General features: G+C 41.3%; 1 protein-coding gene across 1 annotated transcript in view; it reads left to right on the top strand.

Moving 5' to 3' along the window:
* AHCY (adenosylhomocysteinase) overlaps positions 1-23,580 on the top strand; it is a 47,093-nt gene extending 23,513 nt beyond the window's left edge. The window contains exons 8-10 of the mRNA XM_053243655.1: positions 883-1,000; positions 19,145-19,339; positions 22,639-23,580. Of these exons, the coding sequence (XP_053099630.1) occupies positions 883-1,000; positions 19,145-19,339; positions 22,639-22,770 (445 nt within the window). The 3' untranslated portion in view covers positions 22,771-23,580. The remainder of the gene's footprint in view (positions 1-882; positions 1,001-19,144; positions 19,340-22,638) is intronic.
* Positions 23,581-24,059: the final 479 nt, after the last annotated feature.

Raw genomic sequence — 24,059 nt, forward strand, 5'->3', positions numbered from 1 at the left:
AAATGCGGGGGCAGGGATTGACAGGTACAACCTTAGACTGAGACAGCGGCAGAGAGGGTGGGCGAAAGCTCCTTCTGTTGGCTCACATTGGCGGCTTAAGGAAGGGCAGGGGGCTGGATCGGCCGATGGGAGGGTAGAGAGAACCACATGGTGGGGCACAGAAGAGAGGCAACAGAGGCAGGAATAGCAGTGGAGGGGGCGATACCTCCTTACTTGGACCCTCCTGCCACCCAAATGACAGGTCGGGCCATTTCTGGCCTATTTTGAGGCTCCCTGTGCACATGCAGATCAGCAAGCGGGGGAGATAGGGAGAACTAGTGCACAGATGCTCTGTGCCAGGCCAGCTAGTAGTCTCTAATATCCTGCCACTTTGAGTACAAACTCCGCTGAATATGAACTGCAAAATAACTGTCAGTTATACTGGTTTTATCCCATGGCTAGAAACATATAACTGGGATAAACATAAGTGGCATAGTGAAGGTGGGTTGTTTGGGCAAGGTTAGCAGCCTGTATTGGTGTGTGATGGTTAATTTAATCCCCTTTCCCTGTTCCGGTCTTATATTGAATTTTGGGAGCAGTAAGAGAACATGTGAGTACTTTTTAGTTTGAGCTTGACTTGAGCAGACGCAGTATGTGTCGAACACTTGGGGCTTGTTTTGTCTTAGTGCAGATGGATTGTATAAATCCTTATGTCTTTGAAGTTTAAACAAGATATCATAACCACATAGCAAAATGCCTGAATATTAATTGGTAATAAAACTTATAACATGGGGTGGGGTTCATGGGATTAGGTTTACCTCTGCATGACCTGTGTCTATCAATGTCCATGATACAAGATAGAATGAATGTCTATCCCTGAAAAAAAACTCTGCTTCATTCCAGACATTTTGAGCAGATGAAAGATGATGCCATTGTATGCAACATTGGGCACTTTGATGTGGAAATTGATGTGAAATGGCTGAACGAGAATGCTGTGGAGACAGTGAACATTAAACCTCAGGTGAGTTAAGCTGCACTGGGATCTCTTATTTCTGTCCCAAAGGATCTGTTATCAGGAGGACCAAGCCACAGGAAAGAATATGACTCCCACTGCATCATAAGAAACTAAGAACAACCCTGCTGGATTGAGCCCAAGGCCTATCTAGTCAAGCATCCTCTTTCACACAGTGGCCCACCAGATGCCTCTAGGGGAGCCCACAGGCAAGAGATGAGGGCATGCCCTCTCTCCTGCTGTTCCTCCCCTGCGGCCGGTATTTAGAGGCATCATGCCTCTGAGGCTGGAGGTGGCCCACAGACACCAAACTAGTAGCCACTGATAGATCTGTTCTCTATGCATTTGTATTGGTCCCTTTTTTAAGCCATCCAAGCTAGTGGCCATCACTACATCCCATGGCAAAGAATTCCATAGATTAATTATGTGCTGTGTAAAAAAGGTGCTTCCTCTTGTCGGTCCTACATTTCCTGACCTTCAGATTCATGGGATGAACTGTGATTCTAGGGTTGAGAGAGGAAGGAAAATGTCTTTCCACTATCTTCACTCCATGCATAATGTTATACATCTCCCCTTAGTCGCATCTTTTCAAAAGTAAAGAGCCCCAGATGCTGTATCCTTGCCTCATAAGGTAGGTGCTCCAGGCCCCTGATCATCTTGGTTGCTCTCTTATGCACCTTTTCCAGTTCTACAATATCCTTCTTAAGATACAGTGACCAAAACTGTATGCAGTACTCCAAGTATATTGTGTCAACCCGATCACCTTTATCCACATTCCTGTTGACACTCTCAAAGAAGTACAAAAGGTTAGTGAGGCAAGATTGCCCTTGCAGAAGCTACACTGGTTCTCCTTCAGCAAGACCTTTTCTTCTATATGTTGAACAATTTTGTCATTAAATATGCTTTCCTTGAATTTACCCAGCATCGAAGTCAAGCTAACTGGCCTGTAATTTCCCAGATGCCCCCTGGAACCCTTTTTGAAAATCAGAGTTACATTGGCTACTTTCCAGTCCTCTTGTACAGAGCCTGATTGTAGGGAGAAGTTACATATTTTTGATAGATCAGCAGTTTCACATTTGAGTTCCTTCAGAACTCTTGGGTGGATGCCATCTGGCTCTGGTGATTTGCTAATTTTTAGTTTTTCAGGACATTTAAGAACATCTTCCCTTGTCAACTCAAATTGGCCCGGTTCTTCAGTCTCTAAACCTGAGAAGCTCATTTCCTGAGAGGGTATATGGTCAGTATCCTCTGCCATGAAGGCAGATGCAAAGAACTCATTCAGCTTTTCTGCAATCTCCTTAACCTCCTTAATAATCCCTTTCACGGCCTCCTCATCTAAGGATCCAAACACCTCCCTGGCAAGTTTTCTGCTACTGATATATTTAAAGAAGTTTTTGTTGTTCTCCTTGACACTTGTAGCTATATGCTCCTCAAACTCTTTTTGCACCCGTTATTGTCGCCTTGCATTTCTTTTGGCATAGTTTGTTCCTTCCTGTTGTCTTCATTTGGGCAGGACTTCCATTTTCTGAAGGAAGTCTTCTTTCCTTTTATAGCTTCGCTGACTCTACTTGTTAGCCACGCTGGCATCCTGCTGAACTTGGTGGTACCTTCCTCCTTCTTGGTATACATTCCAACTGAGCTTCTGCTATTGTGGTTTTAAATAAGTTCCACCATGCCTGACTTTCCCTCCTGACTTGCCCTTTCAGCTTCCTTTTAACCAGTCTCCTCATTTTTTTTAGAAGTTTCCTCTTCTGAAGTCCAATGCATCTGTGTTGGGCTTCCTTGACAATTCTCCACTTGAATATATAATGAATTGGATCACACTATGGTCACTGTTCCCCAGTGGTACTGCAACTCTGACATCTTGCACCAGGTCTTGAGCACCACTCAGGGTTAAGTCCAAGGTCACCATCTCTCTGGTTGGTTACGTGACTAACTGTTCTAAGGCACAGTCATTTAGCATATCTAGAAAATTTGCCTCTTTCATTACCTGAATGTGAATTTACCCAGTCTGTGTGGGTAGTTCTTTTGTGCCATACATTCAAAGGCCTATTAAGCTACTGAGGCTCAACTAGTCACTACTGAGCACTAGCTGAGCATCCTCTAGACTTCTATATACCCAACATATACCCATTATTACAGCTCTGTCTCTCTTTGACACCTCTCTGATTTGCTTCTCCAACTCCAGGTCACTCTCAGAGTTTTCATCTGGAGGGTGATAGCACGTACCTAGCAACACATTTCCTTTCAGTCCTCATATTGTCCCCCATAATGATTCTGTGGAGGAGTCAGGTCCACCTAGGTTTTCTAGCTTGTTGGAATCTATCCCTTCTTTAATATACAGCGCTACTCTCCCTGTGGCTTTTTGCATTGCTATATAGACACTTATTGTCTATATAGACTCTTACCTGGTAATGGCATGTGCTGTCTCCCTTACCATCATTTGACAGGTTTGCCCAGCTGTCATGTGTTTCGTTCTGCTCAGCTCCTGGTTCTACCCTGTCCCCTTCTGGTTTATCCGAAACATGTGCACCCTCAGAACTTAGGGGATTTTGCTTGCCGATACCACCTAGTTCCTGTCAGCAATCCCCCAGGCATCATTTTAAAATTAAAATCTTATTTATTATTTCTCTGTGTAAACCACCCTGAGCCATTTTTGGAAGGGCGGTATAGAAATCAAATCAAATCTGCCCTGTGACCATTTTGATTTCAAGCGCCAGCAGTCTTATACCATCTTGGTACAAGTGGAGCCCATCCTTTTTTGTACAGCCTTTGCTTGCCCCAAAACATACCCCAGTGCCTAACAAATTTAAATTCCTCCTCCTGGCACCACCGTCTCATCCATGCATTAAGACCCCTCAGTTCCACCTGTCTCACTTTCCCTGCACATGGAAGAGGTAGCATTTCAGAGAAGGCTTCCCTGGGATTCCTGGACTTCAGTATACTACCTAGCAGCCTAAATTTGGCCTCCAGGACCTCCCTGACTGCATTTCCCAACATAGTTGGTGCCGACATGCAATGCGACAGCTGACTCCTCTTCAGCACTGCCTAACAGCCTACACAAACACAGCGTGACATCTGCAACCTTCGCACCAGGCAGGCAAGTCACTGTGTAGTCTACACAGGTTACAAACCCATCTCTCTATGCCCTTAACAATCAAACCACCCACTACTAGGAGGCCCCCACCCCTGAGAAGAGTATCCTCTGTGCCATACTCTTATGGGTGCATCAATGGTCCCTGCTGTTTCCCTCTTCCCCAGACTGATGTCCTCCTTCCCTTAGACCTTCATTCTTAGGAACACAGGAAGCTGCCATATACTGAATCAGACCATTAGTCTCAGTATTGCCTACACAGGCTGGCAGCAGCTTCTCCAAGGTTGCAGGCAGGAATCTCTCTTCAGAGTGGGAACTTGGAACCTCGATGTTCTTCCCAGAGTGGCTCCATCCCTTAAGGGGAATATCTTACAGTGCTCACATGTAGTCTCCCATTCAAATGCAACCCGGGTGGACCCTGCTTAGCTAAGGGGACAAGTCATGCTTGCTACCACAAGGCTAGCTTCCTCTTCTTCATGACAGCAGAAGCGCCTGGGAGTGGGATGCCTCTCTCACATCCCCAAGGGTTTCATCCACATATCTCTCTGCCTCCCTGAGCTTCTCCAGGTCAGCCACATTGGCTTTGAGGGAATAAACTTGTTCCCTGAAAGCCAGGCGCTCTTTGCACCAAGTGCACACCCAGGACTTGTGCCAGAGGTGATGGCAGTAGTAACACATTTTTCTAGCCTGTAGGGAGGACTTCTGTGGTGGAGGTGACTTGTGTTTCTAGAAGTGTACACTTCACTCACTCCCCTATGGCCAAGTGCAGATCAGGGAGCTCAGGGTTGGGGTGGCAACAAAAGAGGAAGAAGAGCTTTGTTTGCCCTTTTCAAAGTCTGTGTGCTTTGGCAGACGCCTAGTAGCTAGTGCAGCTGGGAACTGGTACCAAAGCATGTCATTGGTTTGTGCCTAACATAGCCCACTGGGGAGCTCTACATAGGCACAGCCCTTGAACATGGGAAACAGGGAAGGGTTAGAGTGCAGCATATTCCTCCTAGAGAGTCAGACTTCTAAAGTTAGACTCATTCTTGTGAACAGAAGATGGGAACCCTGGGAGGCACTGCAAAATTCTTACTCTGGAAAGTAATTACAGTAACTGATTTGTCGTTAATGGTAAGAAGTTTTAATAATAAACTAGCTGAGCTGGGCGCAGAGCATCTGTGCCTCTAGTTTTCACCACCACCATTTTGTTTCCCACATCGCCCACAAGCCTGTCTGCTGGTGCCACCGCTTTCCTCTCCCCCTGCTGGCAGCTTGCTCACGAACTCTCGCAAAAGCTGCCACACATGGGATTAGCGATGGGTACACCTTAAAGAAATAGATTAGATACATTATCTCAGAGTTTCAGATGAGTGGGTCCACTGGGTTAGTTGATACACTCACTTTGGGTTTTGGGCATAGATTTCTAGTCATGTGGTTAGACAACTCTCTTGCTTCTGTAGCTGCATAAATGCAGCCCTTGTTAACACTGAGCTGTTATAGCTCCAGCTTGTGAGTGCATCTTTGCACTTCAAGCACAGACCCACTGACCTCATCGCAATCTCACTTGTAAGAGGTCATCCACAGTACTGTGTCTTCCTGAGCCAAATGTTAAACCTTTGGTGCTGTACTTGGCATGGCAGAAGTCTCTTCCTCTGTCTGGAACAGACTGCTACCAGAAACCTGATTTCTAGACTGGGTGGATGGACACATTTTCTGACCAGATGGGCCCACACCCTTCCTGGCATAAGTGGATGAAAGCTCTGGTGTGTTTGGTGTTGCTCATGCTCTTGAGGCTGGTGGGAATATAAACGAACAAAGGCTGCTTTGTTAGAGTGTGAAATAATGCCCAGACCACTTGAATGGTTTCAGTCCTTTGGGATAAGACATACTCTGATTAAGTTCATGGGCAGCCTGTTGAGTATGCATGCCTGGCTTATGTTAGTGTATAGTTGTAGCCTGGTAAACTCTGCTGCAGAAGCTCTGGCTTGTCTCATGTTTTCCTAGCTCAGGTTCATGGTCATGGTTGCATTATCCTGTCACGGTGAAGGGCCTCTGGATTTTATGTAGCAATCCTGCTTTTTCTACCTAGCCTTTCCTGTTGGTTCAGCTACTGGTTTTGATTTGCTCATAGGTGGCTGGCGGCCTGGCATCTTTCAGAAACGCATTGTAATTCTTCAATAGAGAAAGGAACTTCTTTCAAGACAAAGTGCTAGCCCATTTTGAAGTATTCCAGGTGCTGAAGGATTTATCATATTCTCAGCAGGAGCACATCAAAAAGCAATTCTACCCCTTCGTGCAGTCTAAACCTTTTTTTAAAAAAAGGCCTATCTCAAAGTCATGGCATTCTGTGTAAGCAAGGAGACCTGCAGTGAGAAGAGTAATTGGATCGGAATGTAAAAAATACCAGATTAGAACCAGCATGTTAGAATTCATAAGAGAAGAGCCCACTGTGTTAGGACCAGGTTTTCTCACTTTAAAGCAGAGACTGCTAGATTTCAAGATGATTAATTTTGTTTTCTGACTTGGAATCAAGTACTCGCTGCCAAAACTGTGTTCATAGGAAGCTGCCTTAAACTGAGTCAGGCCAGTGGTCTATCTAGCTCAGTATTGTCTATATTAGGCCTGCACAATTTAAGGCCCACAGGCCAGATCTGACCTGTGGGGCTTTTTCGCTGACCCGCAGGCAAGCCCATCCTATCTGACTGGATCCGGAGGCAGCTTCTGCTCCTCCTCACCCCATTCATGGCATTTCAGAAGAGGGGAGGAGAGCAATGCCATGCCAAGAATGAATACATTAACTCTTTAGTGTGCCTGGCAGGCAGCAGAAGGGTACCTTACTTTAGCAAGGCAGCTTGTCTCATTGCTGCCCCTCACCCTCAGAAAGGAGAGGAGGATGGTTGATGCTGATGAATTTTTCTTTCATATGCCTGGCAGGCAGCACAACCGGCTTAGTGCTAGAATGAATGAAGACATTATAGAACTGGAAAAGGTGCAGGAGAAGGCAACCAAGATGACCAGAGGCCTAGAGCACCTTCACCTTATATAAGAGCACCTTATAAAGCAAAGCTACAGCATCTGGGGCTTTTCAGTTTGGAAAAGAGACTACTATGGGAAAACATGATACGGGTGTATAAAATTATCCATGGAATGGAGAGAGTGTACAGATCAATTTTTCTCCCTCTCTCACAACACTAGAACCAGGAAACTGAAATACTAGAACTAGGAAACTCCCATGAAACTGAAGGCCTTGAATTTCAGGACCAACAAAAGGAAATACTTTTTTTCACACAGCACATTAATTTATGGAATTCTCTGCCACAGGATGTGGTAATGGCCACTAGCTTGGATGGCTTTAAAACAGGCTTAGACAAATTCATGGAGGACAGGTCTATCAACGACTACTTGTCTGGTGGCTATAGGCCGCCTCCAGCCTCAGAGGCTAGATGCCTCTGAATACCAGTTGCAGGGGAGCAACAGGAAGAAAGCGGGCATGCCTTTTAAAAACGGCAATTAAGACACATCTGTTCATCCCAGGCTTTTAATGAATGTATAGCTTTTAATAGTTTTTAACAGTTTTAACACTTATTTTAAATTATTTTAATGTTTTAATTCTATTTTGATTTGTACTGCTTTTATGGTAAACTGCCCAATGAATTTTGGGCGGTATACCAGTATGTTAAATAGAGTGATCAGAAGCAGCAGTGGGTGCTTTTTACAACTCTTTCTCATCCTGTCCTCCCTGTGACACTGCTCAGAGGACAGCAGCACAGGCAAGCAAAAGGAAACAACTGCTACCTCTGTGTGATGGTTCAACCCCTCTCTGTGTCTCAGCAGTACAGCAGAGAAGTTGGTGAGTGATGGTTGCAAGAAGCACTGTAAACTCTGCAGCATATTGCTGTCATCCACACCTGTTGCTGGTTCAGACCGCGCTGATATCTCTGTTGCCAATGCAAATAGGAAGGGTACAAAACATTTCTGAATGAGATTTTTGGGAGGTTGAATAAAAAGATAACCCTCTTCTGATGGATTTAATTTTCTCCATTAATCTATTTAATTTCTTTGCTCCATTTCAAACATATATTTTGCTTTTGTAATCGGTACTCTCTTTGTGGTCGAGCACTCTCCGTTGGGATCCATTAGTGCATTGTAATCTTCTACTAGGATTAGATTTCTGCCTCTGAACTTTTCCAGCTGGGTGAACAATTCTGTACAGAACTCCTCTTGTGTCTGGTTTGGTGCCTATTTGGACCCTAATGAGAGACACGGTTTGTCTTTAATTAGAATGGCTCAACTTTTCTTATCCTCTGCTATTTCCCCTATTGCAAACTTAATTTTTAAAAACTCTATTTATTTAACATTTGTTAACACATACATGTTATGTATGTTACATATACATATATTTAACATATATGTTTTATATATGTTAACTAATACAATTGCTACTTTTCTGTTTTTTAATTTCACAAGGCTGGTGTACTGCCAGAAAAAAGTCTGAGAGTTCTGTTCATATCATCTTATAATGCACCTCATGCAAAAACACTATATGCATATCTTCTCTTAAACTGAGTTATTTTAATGGATAGCTCTCATCCCTCTAATGTGACATTACTGTATGCAGCAACATACCAATTGGATGCACCATGGCAGTACTTTATATTTTATTTGAAATTGTCTGTTTGCTGCCTTTGGATTACTGGTGATGCCTTCCCTGTTTCCTTTGCTTGCATTTGTATTGGACTAAGCTAAGTTTAGAATTCTGCTCTTACCTACTCTTTGGAGGGCCATCATACGACGAATATTTATATACTGAATATTTATATACCAACAAAAGTTCCCAAAGCAGTTTACATAGATATAATCTATAATTCCATCATGTGGAAGAAGTTCTGTACCTTTTGTTTTCTCCTCTGCTCTGGAACATAGGAAGCTGCCATATACTGAGACCATTTGTCCATCTAGCTCAGTATTGTCTACAAAGACTGGCAGCGGCTTCTCCAGGGTTGCAGGCAAGAGTCTCTCTCAGCCCTATCTTGGAGATGCCAGGGAGGGAACTTGGAACCTTCTGCATGCAAGCATGCAGGTACTCTTCCCAGCAGCCCCATATCTTACAGTGCTCACATGTAGTCTTACATTAAAATGCAACCAGGACCCTGGTTAGCAAAGGGGGACAATTCATGCTTTCTACCACAAGACCAGCTCTTCTCTCTCGATTTTGGCATCATTTATCAGACTTTTTTGCATATCTCTCTTGCTACGAACATTCACTGTCCTCTGAAGGAAAGCTTTTTTAGACTTGTTCTTTTAACTATCGCTTTGGGATAGTTAAACACTATCAGAACACTAAATTCTCTTGAGTTGCAGGAGTAGAGCAGTCAGATATCTTTATCACTTCCTGCTCAAATGCAGATTTTGTAGCACCATGCTGCATGGTTTGAGGTGTACAGAGTGATCATCCTTGTATGACAGTGGTACCACAGTTTCTGCTTTCTTGGAATTTACATATCAAAGTGCAGATATTCCAGAGATCTCCACATGCCAAATTCTCCAAGCACTGTGTTGCATAATGTAGTTTTTTGAATTCTAGTTTTTTGAATATCCTATTGCATATGAATTTTTGAATTCACAATAGTAAGCGTGCAAATGACCTTTTTTTGGTTTGGAAACTGAAAATGACTTGAATCAGCTTGTAGCTTGCACCCTCTTAACAGAGGGTAATGCATAGACCTGTCTAGTTTGAGCTGCCTAAGCCAGGCTTTCTACTCACTACAGCCTGAACCGATTTGCCATAATGAGGTGTGTGTTATTTAAATCACTTGTACCCCACCCTTAGAAGTTGCCTGCTGCCCACCCTTAGAAGTTGCTACTTTCATTGGACAGCTAACATTAAAACAATAAAACCAATAGCAACTCAGAAGTACAATTGAAAACAAAACATAATAGTCATGTGTTTAAAAGACTATGCAATTGCTTAAGTTGTAATACTGGATCCCCTGTATTATGAGCCCCTGGTGGCGCAGTGGTAAAACTGCCGCCCTGTAACCAGAAGGTTACAAGTTTGATCCTGACCAGGGGCTCAAGGTTGACTCAGCCTTCCATCCTTCCGAGGTCGGTAAAATGAGTACCCAGAATGTTGGGGCGCAATATGCTAAATCATTGTAAACTGCTTAGTGAGCTCCGGCTATAGAGTGGTATATAAATGTAAGTGCTGCTGCTGTTGCTGGATCTGTCCTACCACATGAGACTATCTACACACCATGAGGATTGAGCTGTGCTGTTCTCCCTTTGGCTGAATCCTCATAGTGGGTAGATACTACTAGTAGAAAGAGGTTCCAGAAAACTGCCACTAAAGAAGGCTCGACAGAGTTGAAACGTGCATGGTGAGAATATAGGACTCATCAGATGTTCGCACATGAGACTTCATCTGGGAATATCCACTTGTACTTCTCCCATTTTACCAGCAATAAGATATCTTTGAAATGAACTATCTTTTCAGTTGGCTATAGAGATTATTTAAATGATTATCTTGTATAATTTTTTATTAAAACGTATCTATTTTTATTGATGCTGTATTATTAAAACTTATGCAATTGCATAGTCTTTTAAACACATGGCTTTATTATGATTATATTAAAATATTAGTATATGATCGGGCAGCAGCGATATAGGAGAAGATGCTGAAAGGCATCATCTCATACTGCATGGGAGATGGCAATGGTAAATCCCTCCTGTATTCTACCAAGGACAACCACAGGGCTCTGTGGACGCCAGGAGTCGTCATCAACTCGATGGCACACTTTACCCTTATATGATACTTGGATTCTCTGTTAATGCTCTCAATTTAAAACAATTAAAATTAAAATAATTTTAAAAGGCTAGGTGAATAAAATGTTCCTTGCTAAAAAGACATAACAGATGCCAAGCAAATCTCCTTAGGGGGGAGCTTTTCCATAAATGGGGCATTATAATTCAAGAAGGCGCTCTCAGTAGTAATAAGTGGCTGGGTCTGCCTCTCCAGATGTGAGAAACTTTTAGTCTTTGAAGGCTGCCTCTGCTGTAGCTATCTACATACATGGTAAGACAAACCTACTTGTCAGGTAGCTGCATATTTGCTGCCCAAATAGCTGTAGCTCTTTTTCTCCCTCCAGCCTATTAACTCTGGGATTTTTATTGTTACAAACAGCATCATTTCCCTGCACTCTTTCCTTGTCATGCTCTCCTGTAGGATGTTACCTGTCTGGAATAGTGGGTATTGCCTGATAACATCATGACTCATTGTGTGCTGACTGTTCAGACATTCCCAGGATAAGCAGCTCCTGTAGCTAAAAGCACTTGAGTCCCCAGTACAGATACTCCAATTTATTAAATAATAGTTATATTTAATTTTTTAGATAAAAATGTCTTGGCTGAATTGACCTAAAGACATATCTAGTCAAGCACTTTTAATTCCAGTTGGATAATGTGCCCCTTTAATGCACTGTGGACTAACATATGAATTTCTCCCTTTGCTTTACTGATGTTTCCATCAGCTGCATCTTCAGAGAAATAAACACCTGCCATCTAGTAGTCTTATCAGTCATATTTCAGAACACCCTCTTGGCAACTGACAGCACCCCCTCACTTTTTTTAAAAAAAAGTTATCCACGCTCAAGTTTTTTCTCATCTCTTTTATTCATCATAGCTGAACTTTGGCTCCACTGAACCAAGACTCCTCAGTGGTCACCTCCCTTGCCAACTGGACAAAAAAGTGCTTTTAAAAGGCTTCTTTACTTTTAGGAGGGGAAGAGCAGTTGTCCCTATCCAACCCAAGTACAGCGTTCCTCTGGGGACTATTGCTGGTGTCTACCTTGTGTTGCTTTTTAGATTGTGAGCCACTCTGGGATAGGGAGCCATCTTATTTGTTTTCTATGTAAACTGCTCTGAGTATTTCTTTCTTGTTAAAGAGTGATATACTGTATAAATAATAATTCATAGGGGTAAAAAGGCACAGCCAACATCCCTCCCTCTTCAGAAACCTGATTGGCAAAGACCAAGCATGAATGTCACATCTAAATAAGACCAAATTATTTTATTTACCACTACTAATCACTGCAAAGCAATAATCATGCAAGCATTTTGTGATCCCATAAAGTTCCTATGCTAGAAAATATCAGTTGGAAACACAATTATTATTTAACAGAACAATACAATGACAACAGAATATGGCTGAGATGTTAATTGTAAGATGCTTTTAGTTATTCACCAAGGCTATTGGTGAACAATGTCCAAACTTTTTTTTTTTGCATTTTAAATTTTTTTGGATTTTACAATGGCTTTTACATTCAAGTTACATTCATTTATCTAATTCTACACATAAGTAAATATTGACTTCCTGCTTGCCTATCTGCGCGGTTCACAATAACTATACATATAAACCATTGCTATAATTCAAAACATACATACTTTACAATACTACTTAATTTTACCCAACCCAACCTGCTGTTGTTACTGTATTTCAAACCCCACTGAAAAGTCCATATTAGAAAAATAATTCTTTAAGTAAAGCAAAAATGGTTCCCAATCTTCTTTAAAACATTCTAAATTTTCATCTCTTATAAGTGCTGTAAGCTTTGCCATCTCGGCATATTCCGAAATTTTTATTGACCAGTCTTCTTTTGAGGGCATTTTAGGGTCTTTCCATTTTTGCGCATATACTATCCTGGCCGCTGTGGTTGAATACATAAAAAATGTTGAACTCTTTTTCAGTTATTCCCAGCAGGAACGATTCTGGCCTCTTAAGAAATGTCACTTTAAAGATTTTAGCTCATTGTATATCATATCCCAAAAGGCCTTTGCCTTCCCGCATGACCACCAAATATGGAAAAATGTTCCTTCGCATTGTCCACATTTCCAACATTTGTTTGAAACATTTTAATACATTAATGCTAATTTTTTCAGTGGTCAGATACCACCTATACATCATCTTATAATAATTTTCTTTTAAAGTATAACATGCAATAAACTTTAAATCAGTTTTCCATAATTTTCCCAAGCAGTCATATCTATATTATGACGCACATCTTGAGCCCATTTTATCATAGTCGTTTGGACCACTTCATCTCTTGTCTCCTCCAAAAGCAACAACTTCTACATCTTAGAGACTAATCTTTCATCATATTTACACAACTCCTTCTCAAATCTCAACATTTGATCCATAAACCCAACCTTAAGATCCTTTTTAAAAATTTCATTTAACTGATGATACTGAAACCAGTTACTAACCAAATTTTGTACTTCATTTGAATTTTTTAATTTACAGCCCTTCTCTTGAAAATATAACAAATCCCTGAAAGTATCCCATTCAGATTGCATATTTATCCAAAATATGCCAAAACCTCAATCGGGGATACTCATAGTGGAGTTTTACACTCCAGCCATGTTTTAATATTTTGCCCATACTCCCATCAGACTCCTTCTTACATAGTGATTAAGAAAATCTTTATGTACTTTGCTTTTATCATACCACAAATATGAATGCCAGCCAAACTTTCTATCAAATCCTTCCAAATCAAGTATTCTGGGATTTTTTAATGTTATCCATTCCTTCAACCACATCAAACAGCATCAAAATACAGCCTTAAATCAGGCAGGGTAAGACCACCTCTTCCTTTAGCATCTGTTAAATTTTTAAATTTAATTCTTGGTCTCTTCCCTTGCCAAACAAATTTAGTTATATCCTTTTGCCATTGCTTAAAACAAGTTAAGGTATTAATTATAGGAATAGTCTGAAAAAGAAACAACATTTTAGATAAAGCATTCATCTTCACAACTGTAATTCTTCCCATTAAAGATAAGTTCATTCTAGTCTATCTTTGCAAATCACTTCTTACTGTATTCGATATTTTAAAATTATTTGAAAACGAAGAGTTCTTATTTGTCAGACGCCCAAATATTTGATTTTCTTCTCTACTTTCAATTCACTTATCTCATAAAGTTTATCATTTGATTTCTGGTCCATATTTTCTGTCAACACTTTCGTTTTACTCTTATTAATATAAAACCCAGCCAATTGTTCTATTTTTTCCAAGAGCCTTCCAACCTTTCCTAATTAATTTTCCAGAAAAAACACCGCATCATCTGCAAAGGCTCTGAGTTTATATTCCTGTTTCCCTACTTTCGGTCCTTGTATTTGGTCACCTTCTCTAATATTTCTACAAAGCACTTCCAGAACTAAGATAAAAAGTAATGGGGAAAGTGGACAACCTTGTCTAGTTCCTTTTTGTATTTTACAGTTATTTGATACTTCCCCATTTATAATAATTTTGGAATATTGCTCCAAATATATTGTCTTAATGGCCCTAATAAAATTATTACCAGTTCCCATTACATCCAGTAACTTCCACGTAAACTGCCAGGAGACGTTATCAGATGCTTTCTCTGCATCCAAAAAGATCATAGCTATCTGTTTATCACTATTTTTCATAGTACTTCAATACATTTAAGACTGTTCTCACGTCTTTTAGTTGCCTTTTTGGTTAAAAAACAAAAAAAAACCCTGCTTGATCTTCATGAATAAAAGCTCTTAATACAACCTTCATTCTTCTTGCCAAAATGGTAGCAAAAAGTTTATAATCATTATTTAACAGTGAAATTGGCCTGTAATTCTTAACTTGAGTTAAATCCTGATCAGGTTTTGGAATTACTGCAATGCTGGCATATTTCCAAGACTCCGGCATATTCCCTTTTTGCAAAATATCATTCATCGTCCATTGCAAAGGCTGTAATAGTTGATCTTTAAAAGTTTTGTAATACAAAGCTGACAGACTATGAAGCCTAGGTGCTTTATTAACTTTATTTTGATTTATTACTTCTGTTAATTCCATTACTGATATCGGTGCATTCATAATTTCTATATGTTACTTAGTAAGTTGTGAAATATTTTGCCTCTTCAAGAATTCATCATTTTTTATATCCTCTACTTTGTTTTCTTTATATAATTCAGAGTAATATCTGAAAAATTCCCTTTTTATTTCCCTTTCATCATAAGAAAGTCTATTTTTTGTAGATATCTTGGATATGAGTACCCAGAATGTTGGGGGGCAATATGCTAAATCATTGTAAACCGCTTAGAGAGCTTCCAGCTATAGAGCGGTATATAAATGTAAGTGCTATTGCTATTGCTGTTGCTATGTACTTATTCTTTCTCACACTTCAAATTTTCCAAGCCAATAACTTGCCTGGTTTGTTTGCAAATTCAAACGGCTTCTGTTTCACATACTTTAAATTCCGTTCAATTTCATTTAATACCAACATAGAAAGTTGTTGTTGAAGCATTTTAATAACTTGAATAGTTTCTTACTTATCCTTAATAAATAAGAGTGCTCTATCTTTTTTAGAAATCTCCATCAGTAATCTCTCTTTTTTCAGTCCCCTTTGTTTTCTAAGGTGTGCATTCTGTTGTATAAAAAAACCTCTCATAACCATGATAAACATGATACTGTTTGTTCTCGTCATTGTTTACTTGGAGCTTAGATTTGTCAATTATATTATGTCCTGTTTTAACCCTGAAGCTTGGACTTCCAGGATCTCAGTGTTTGTAAATATATCTTTCTTATTAGGCTGTTAAATTTGTCCCAATATGAATATCCTGTGCAAAAATTCACCACTCTGCGTAATTGACAGATTAGACACCATATTAGATAGGAGAGGGTTCTAATATAAATGTGTTCTTCATAAAACATCACATTAAAAACTGGACAGCATGATTTTGATAACAAAAACCTAAGTGAAAATGTAACCTTCTGTTTCTACAAGAATTTTCAGGAAAATTTTTAAAATATTTGTGTTTACATACAATATATTCATTATAATCTCAGCTTTCTCAGGGCCATATATACCAGTTGATGTCATGGTTCTGTCTAGAATAGTTGTAATCCTTTCCCAATATTGCACTGTTGGCAGTATTGCAATTATTTAAATTGTTTATAGAAATATAATGAATATTGATGTACCGCTTTTCAACAAAAGTTCCCAAAGCTGTATACATAAACATAAATTAAAAAGTTTCCTGTCCCCAAGGGCTCACAAATCTTTTTTTAAAGATTTGTGTTTCTTTTTAGAAACATAAGATAGGCACCAGCAACAGACCCTGGAGGGATGCTGTGCTGGAAATTGATAGGGCCAATTGCTCTCCCTCTGCTAAATAAAGAGAATCACCACTTTTAACAGGAGCCTCTTTGCTCAGGTAGCAGGGGAAATGTTCCTTTCATCATAACTTTCATCATAATTCTATTAAATTTTTTTAAACTAAAAAGCCCCGGGTGTTGCAGCCTTGCCTCATACGAAAGGTGCTCTAGGCCCCTGATCATCTTGGTTGCCCTCTCCTGCACCTTTTCCAGTCCTACAACGTCCTTTTTGAGATGTGGTGACCAGAATTGTATGCAGTATTCCAGGTGTGGCCACACCATAGTTTTGTATAAGGGCATTATAATATTAGCAGATTTATTTTCAATCCCCTTCCTAATGATCCCTAGCATGGAATTGGTCTTTTTCACAGCTGCCACACATTGAGTCGACACTTTCAATTATCTGTCCACCACACCCCAAGATCCCTCTCCTGGTCAGTCACCGACAGCTCAGATCCCATCAGCGTATACTTGAAGTTGGGGTTTTTCGTCCCAATGTGCATCACTTTACACTTGCCAACATTGATCCGCATTTGCCACTTTATTTGCCACAGTATGTTTAACTTTCTTGCAACTTTCTGATTTGATGATTAAGGCAACATAATTTAGGCACATAATGATTTCATAAAAGATCAATAAGACAACCTAAATGCTCACCTGTACATGTTACTGTTAAATGTCTGGAATGATAAGACGAAAACAGTATGTGCCAACAGTATGTGCCAACAAAAACCCCTAAACTGTATGTTTAAGACATATGGTCTTAGTTAACAATAAATACTTTGCACATCTGCACCACAGTCCTTACACTGACATTTCTCTCCCTTTAGGCACATTCTCTTTTCCTGGTTTCCCAGGCAATAAATGCCCATGTCATATTACCTGAAGAGGCTTAGGCCCTTCATTTATACGGGTGGACCCAGATATGTATTCTAGCTTTGCATTCTACACTCAGTGCTTCTAGCAACTTATTTGGTGCCATTGTAAGCCTCAGTTGTGTGTGAGGGAGCATTTTGAATATAACTAGAAGGTTAAAGGCATACCAGGAGTGAGAGCAAAACATTCTTGTGCACATCCTTATTCACATGGCTGGTGAGGCTAGCTTGGATGTATCATCTGAACTACCACAGAGTAACTTAAAAGACCAAGTCAAGTGGTAGCTTTTAAAATGCTTCTACCCAGGGCACAATTCTTAATTAGTCCCTGTCTTCTAGTTTTTCTTATTCAGCCTTAACCAGGTAGCAAATTTACTGTACTCTTAAACCATCTGATTCTCAGGGCCTGCAAGATATTTTGATGCAGTTGGATACAAATTCTCTCTTCACTGCCCCATGATGCCCACATTCTTTTAACCATATAATTTGAGGAAACACTCCTATTCAAGTGAAAAAGCTCTTTTTACCCTTCAGTTGTCATTCTAATAGTAATCTTAATTTCTCAGCTATTTTCTTATTTCAGTCCAGGAAGTTGCTTGCTCTGAAATGACTCTGTATTCACATTCTTTTTATGTATTTATACATTATTATTACATTTTAGGCCTTTTTAGATCCAATGCTTTTAAAGGAACAACTTGTTGATCTTTTATCTCTGTACTTCCTCTTGTCTGCACAAAAGTATAGATCTCCTTAATCAAGCCCAGATTAGACAAATTGCTAGAAAAGGGCAGTTGTGTATTTCCACTTCCAGCAGAGAGCTGCACCTGTCTTTAAACGGATGTTATTTCCAGTGTGCACCCCCAGAGAGTACCAGTTTAAGTGCTTTGTTCCCATAACACTTACACATGGAATAGTGATTCTATGTTGGGTCAGCAATTTGTTTCCACACATGAATTTTTGTGCTTTCCTTAGCTGAACTCCTCATATTAATTCTATTCCTCCACTTGAGATCTTGGAACCACTGAGATCTCACATTCTACTACCCTTATGGCTGCTATATCTATCCATAGTTTTACTACCCTGATGGGGTCAATAAAGCAGAGACCTTTCCAAGCCAACAACTAAAATTGATCCAGAAACAACAAGTAGAAGATGTGATATGAAGTCTTCTCTCCATACCATGCTACTTTTCTCTTTCTCCTTTTCCTTCCCCCCTACTTTTTCAGAGCTTTTGATTCTTTATCATCTTACTCTTATCACTTTCTGCATTTCTTTGCAAAAGAGTTAAGTAGGTGCTATGGAGGTGCAAGAAAGGAAAGGGTCTGCACTTGTGTTGCGATAACATCATTTTACCATGTTGTCTTAATTTTTTTCATCTTCTGCGTATTGTGCCAATAAATCCCAATTCAATTTCAGCTAAAGTTAGTCTTATGGTTCGTGGTGGTATTCTGGCATGCCACAGGAGCACTAAATAAACCAGACTTGCATTGAGGTGAGTCTCATGATCAGTGAGACTCGCCTGGAAAGGGTTTGCAGGGAGAGCGGGCTTAGCCTGCTCTCTCCACAGACAATTAGGAAAGCAGCCCTGGACCGGTGGATCAGCTGCCCACACGACTGCAGGCTCTGTCACTGCTGGGGCTACGGGGATGAGGGGCCACAAGGCCCCCCGGAAGTTCCAGGATGCCCCGCGTGAGCATCCTGGAGGGACCCCAGGACTAGGAGGCTTGGTTCAGCCTCCCAGTGGGGGGTCTCCTCATGTGTTGCAACAGCGTGGAGCCGTGGCGTGGCAACACACAAACGAAAAGACAGGGTTAGCAGAGTGCTCGCTCCGCTAACCTCATCTAAGGGGAGGGGGAATTAGGAGGGTTTGCTGCCGGGAGCCACGTGGCTCCCGTGGCAGCAGACGATTGGGCAAAAGCAGGCAAGGCTCCCTTAGCCCACTTTTGCCCAATCATGAGAATCCCCTCATTGTCTTTGGTGAGTTCTGACCTGCCACATAGAAATCAATTAATGGTTCAAATCACTGTTTTTACTTCTTCAGGTGGACCGTTACACACTGAAAAATGGCCGTCACATCATACTTTTGGCAGAAGGCAGACTGGTGAACTTAGGGTGTGCCATGGGTCATCCCAGTTTTGTCATGAGCAACTCGTTTACCAACCAGGTGCTGGCACAGATAGAGCTCTGGACAAATCCTGGCAAATATGCTGTAGGAGTCCATATTCTGCCAAAGAAGGTGAGTTGATATGCTGAATAGATGGTCTAGTTTTTGGAGAAGCCATAGAACAGTAGTAGAGCATATGTTTTGTGGGCTAGCTCGTACTAACCCATGGGCCTAGTACTTGAATGTACTTGGTCTAAAGCATATGTCTTCTGCAGGGAATAATTATTTGTTGTCCGTATGCTGCCTTTCAGTCTGAGGTGTGCTGTCTTCAAGTTTCAAAGCAATTCACATGCAATTAAAAATAAGTTAATCTGGTTCTGACTGCGGCTACTTCTGCTGGCCCTTAACTCTGTAGCAGGCCCAGTATACTGTAATTTTTGCACATAAACCTCATGGGAAGAGCCTGCACCTGCCTAGAGCCTGCAGTTTATTAGTGTCCTTGTTAAAAGTCAATATAATACCAAGGTGCTCCCCTGCACGACATTCTGCTGCAAAGACGCAGCTGAAACTCTACAACAATGCAGGAAGAAATGCTGCCCTGGTGGCGGGGGAGGCAGGAAGAGAAACGTGTACCTGAAGGGAGAAACAAGGTGGTAGCAAGCGGGCTCTGTGTTAATGTACAGCTAGAAATCCTGCACCCTTTTGAATCCCTCACTTCTGTTTGAAGGGGCAGCTTGAAGCATTTCAGCACCTCAAATTGGAGGTGCCAAAATGCTTTGTGCATATTCCTAGTGGATGGCAGTTCTAGGAAGTGGAGGGTTTTTCTCCATAGAGCTGCAGATGTGAGAGCAGCCCCTGGCAAACAGATTAACCTTGACCTATTTTGTGACGGGAACTTCAAAGCATTGCTCATAAGGCTTGCAAGCTTCATCTTGTGCTTTTGGATTGCCATGCATTCTTGAGAACTTTGCTTGCTTCCAAGACTCGCGCTCTCCTGAGGAATTCATGCATAGGAGCATGTTTCATGGTTAGTCAAATGAGAGGTGGGATTGCTGTGACTCCATGTTGCCCCCTTCCTTCGGCAATTATTTTGGAGTATAATTGTAGCTGGTTCCTGTGCACTGGCATAATGGGAGGAGGGAATTTCACCACTTCCTGAACATCTGAACAAAACCAGTTAGTCTGTTCCTAATTTGCCCAGGTATCCACTATGTCACTGCAAAATCTCTAGCTTGGCTTATTTTTTTGCTACTTATTTCCCCTGGGTTTCTCCTTAATTATGACAATTATCAATGAATTCTTTGTTCTGGATTGAGGGTGGAAGAGATGTCAAAAATTGCTCACTTGAAAAGGGGGAAAAGTCATCTGGCCTCAATTTTCTCAAAAGTCCATGAATTTGGCAAAATGCTAATAGGCAAAGCTCTACAATCTTTGAAATTTGGCCAGATCCAGAAGTGATCATTAGAATGTTTCTTTTGATAAATAAAAATAACCCTGTGCAGAACAGAAGTGTGTTGATAGATGGAAGAGTTGATGTGAATGGTTCTTTAGGACACTTCCCCTGGGCTGTATGCATGTTCACTCGCACACAGTTTTGCCTAGAATTGCTATATATTAGAAAATGCAAGTCCTCTGCATAAAATTCAGAAAAATCTTGTCACTTTGGGAACTGATTTGTGGCATAAGATTTTGTAGACTTCAGTCCACTTCATCAGATGCATCCAATGTTATCAGTTGACAGAATTCTTATATAGTAATACAAGTAAAACAGTTTGCAGTTTGCAAGCATATTAGCATCTTATGATGTTGTGATTCTAGTCTCTTCCTATCTCTATGAGATCTCATGACCAATGCTGTCCAGTGGGGTAGTTTCCCCAATTTTTTTTAGGGAATTAATGCATTTTTCTGAGATTTTTTTCTATAGCCAGGGCAAGGTCGGGTACTTACCTGCAAAAAGTCTGTCTTCCGTGATTTGATCTAGGAGTTTCATGTCAGTGAATGAGTCAGAGAGCTTGCAGTCTGCAAACATATTAATGTCTTGCCTTGCTGTGACTCTAGTCTTTTTGTAGCTCTATGAGGTCTCCCCATGCTCTGCAGTGGGAGAGTTTTTCCAAATTTTCTGGGAAAGTAATGGATTTTTCTCGGCTTTTGAATATTTTGGTAGTCTGGGCAAGGTCTGGAACCTACCTGCGAAAATGGCATGTTTCTATCTCTTGTGGTTTGGTCTGGGAGTTTAATGTCAGCCAGTCAGACCCAAGCAGCTTTATATTATAGATGTATAAATTCTACATGCACATACAAATGTAAACAGTGGAGCAAAAATGCCATGAAATGCAAGAAGTATGGGTCATAGATGGTATAAAAGAAAAGCACAGGGGGCGGGGGGAGCACAGGGACCATTCATAACAGCAGTTATTGTCTACACTGATGCATGATGGAAGATTCCTGTGAGGAATAATCCTATATATTAGTGCACAAATCACTTTGCAGGAAGAATTTGTTTGGGTTGTGAAGTGAAGCCTTATGCAAAAGTCCAAACCACACAGACATACACACCGTTTTTGACACTGCCCTTTGCAGAAAGCACTGAACACAAAAACACCCAGGAGTACATAGGAATCTGCCTTCTACTGAGTCAGACCATTGGTCCATCTATCTCAGTATTGTCTACACAGACTAGCAGCGGCTTCTCCAAGGCTGCAGGCAAGAATCTCTCTCAGCCCTATCTTGGAGATGCCAGAGAGGGGACTTGGAACCGTCAGCATGCAGATGTTTTTCCTAGAGCAGCCTCGTCCCCTAAGGGGAATATCTTACAGTGCTCACATGTAGTCTCCCATTCAAGTGCAAACCAGGACAGACCCTGCTTAGCACAGGGGACAATTCTTGCTTGCTACCACAGGACCAGCTCTCCTCAGCGCTTGCTCCTTTACAATGGACTCTGCTTCTTTGAGACTGAGTAAATTGTCCTCTTCTTGTGAGGCATAACAGTATGAACTACTTCATATGACTGAACAAATGGCTTATTTGGTAGCAAATGAATCCTGAGCTGCTGCCAAACAAGCTTGCACACTTCCTCCTCTCTGCACTTCCTCACCTCCTGTACAGAGCTGCAACACTTCAATTCCAGTTTTTTAAAACCAGAACTCTGTGGCTCATCTGAACCTGGAACCTGAATTTGAAATGGGGATTAGATCCCTCTTTCAAACCCTGTTTTATAAAGCATAGCTAAATCACAGCGCTCAGGTTGAAATGAGCCACAGAGTTAGTTTCAATAAATAAGAATTTCCCGAGCATGTGAGCTGTGGACATTAAGAAAGGAGCATGCAGGTTTGATAGGTTTTGGATCACATGTACAACCAAATGTGCTTTGTTTGGTGGGCTCAGCCGGGCCTTTAACCATCTCTCTGGTTTAACTGTGTGTTTCTTTTCAGTTGGATGAAGCTGTAGCTGCTGCTCATCTGGATAAACTCTGTGTGAAGCTGACAAAGTTGAGCGATAAGCAGGCAAAGTATCTGGGACTACCAAAAGATGGTCCCTTCAAACCAGATCATTACAGATACTGAGTTGCTGACGTGGCACAATGATTTCAAGACGCAGGGATAAAAATCTTCCAAAGTATATGCTTCAGAGAACAGCTCCAACCTCTGTCGTTGTTGCCGTCATTGCCAAACATGTTTCATAGGGGTTCTCTTGGTCCAGCTTATCTCATCTGTTTCCCCACCACCTGCACCCCCGGCACAGCTCTCTAGAAGAAACCCTCCTGAGACTTTCCCAAGGAACTCTCTGAACAGCAGTTTAGTCAGTGCCTCAGTTTGGAGGGTCTGAAAGAGTTTGCAAGTTCAGCTCTCTGCTGATCTTTGTCTCCAGGGTCCTGTCTGCCTCTTTAAACAACTATACTACACAATAGGTTTTGGGGCGGTAGAAAACAGCAACCCACTTCCTGCAAAAGTCTTTTCCTCACTGCCGCAGTAAGCAGGGGTTGTGCTTTACTGTAGGCTTCATCCAAATACTTCCTAGTGGATATTTAATGAAGCCTGTCCAACTGGAACTCGGCTAGGGGTGCGCTGAAAACGGGTTGAATACGAGTCTTGCTTATATAGGATCGTTGCAACTCCCTGATTGCAGGGTTTGCAGTGGGATCTTGCTTTTGTAATTGAAATATGGTCTACTTTGCACACATGCCTCCTAATCAGAACATCCTTAGATGTGTCTAGAAACAGCTTCCTTGCATGTCACAAAACTGCTTCAGAAAGACTGGAGCCAGGGTTGGGGGAGTATATAGTTCTCTGAAGATGGCTGCTCAGTCCTAGTTTTGTACTTGTGCCTGTCATAGTGTCTTAAAATGAGTTTTATTAAAAAAAAAAAACACTTCAGTGGTCGCCTTGCTTTCATTATGGAACATGTATTGGGAAGAAGGGTGGCATTTTACATTATTATGTAATTTCTTAAGAGTAGTTGTAATCAAAAGCGGGTGGGCAGGAGCATACAAAATCCCCCTTGGTGTGAGGAGTTCCGGGTAGGTTGGCACCATCCACTCTTTAGTATGAGTAGATTCACCCTTCTTGGGGAATATTCTGGGAGAGGAAAGGAAAAGCCTCTCCCTACAAGAAAGGCTTGAGCAATCTTGGGCCTTCAAGAGCATGTGACTAGGGCAGAAACCAATGAGGAGTGACTCTACAACAGGGCCTTCCAGTTGTTTTTGCACTACAACTCCCATAATCCTCAACCACAGTGTCCATTGGTCAGGGATTATGGGAGATATAGTCCAACATCTGCAGGAAGCCCAGAGTTGTACAGCCCTGCTCTATTTATTAACTAGCTTAACAAGCACAGAGCATCTGCACACTAGTAC

Source organism: Hemicordylus capensis, chromosome 4 (assembly GCF_027244095.1).
Source record: "Hemicordylus capensis ecotype Gifberg chromosome 4, rHemCap1.1.pri, whole genome shotgun sequence".
NCBI lineage: Eukaryota > Metazoa > Chordata > Lepidosauria > Squamata > Cordylidae > Hemicordylus > Hemicordylus capensis.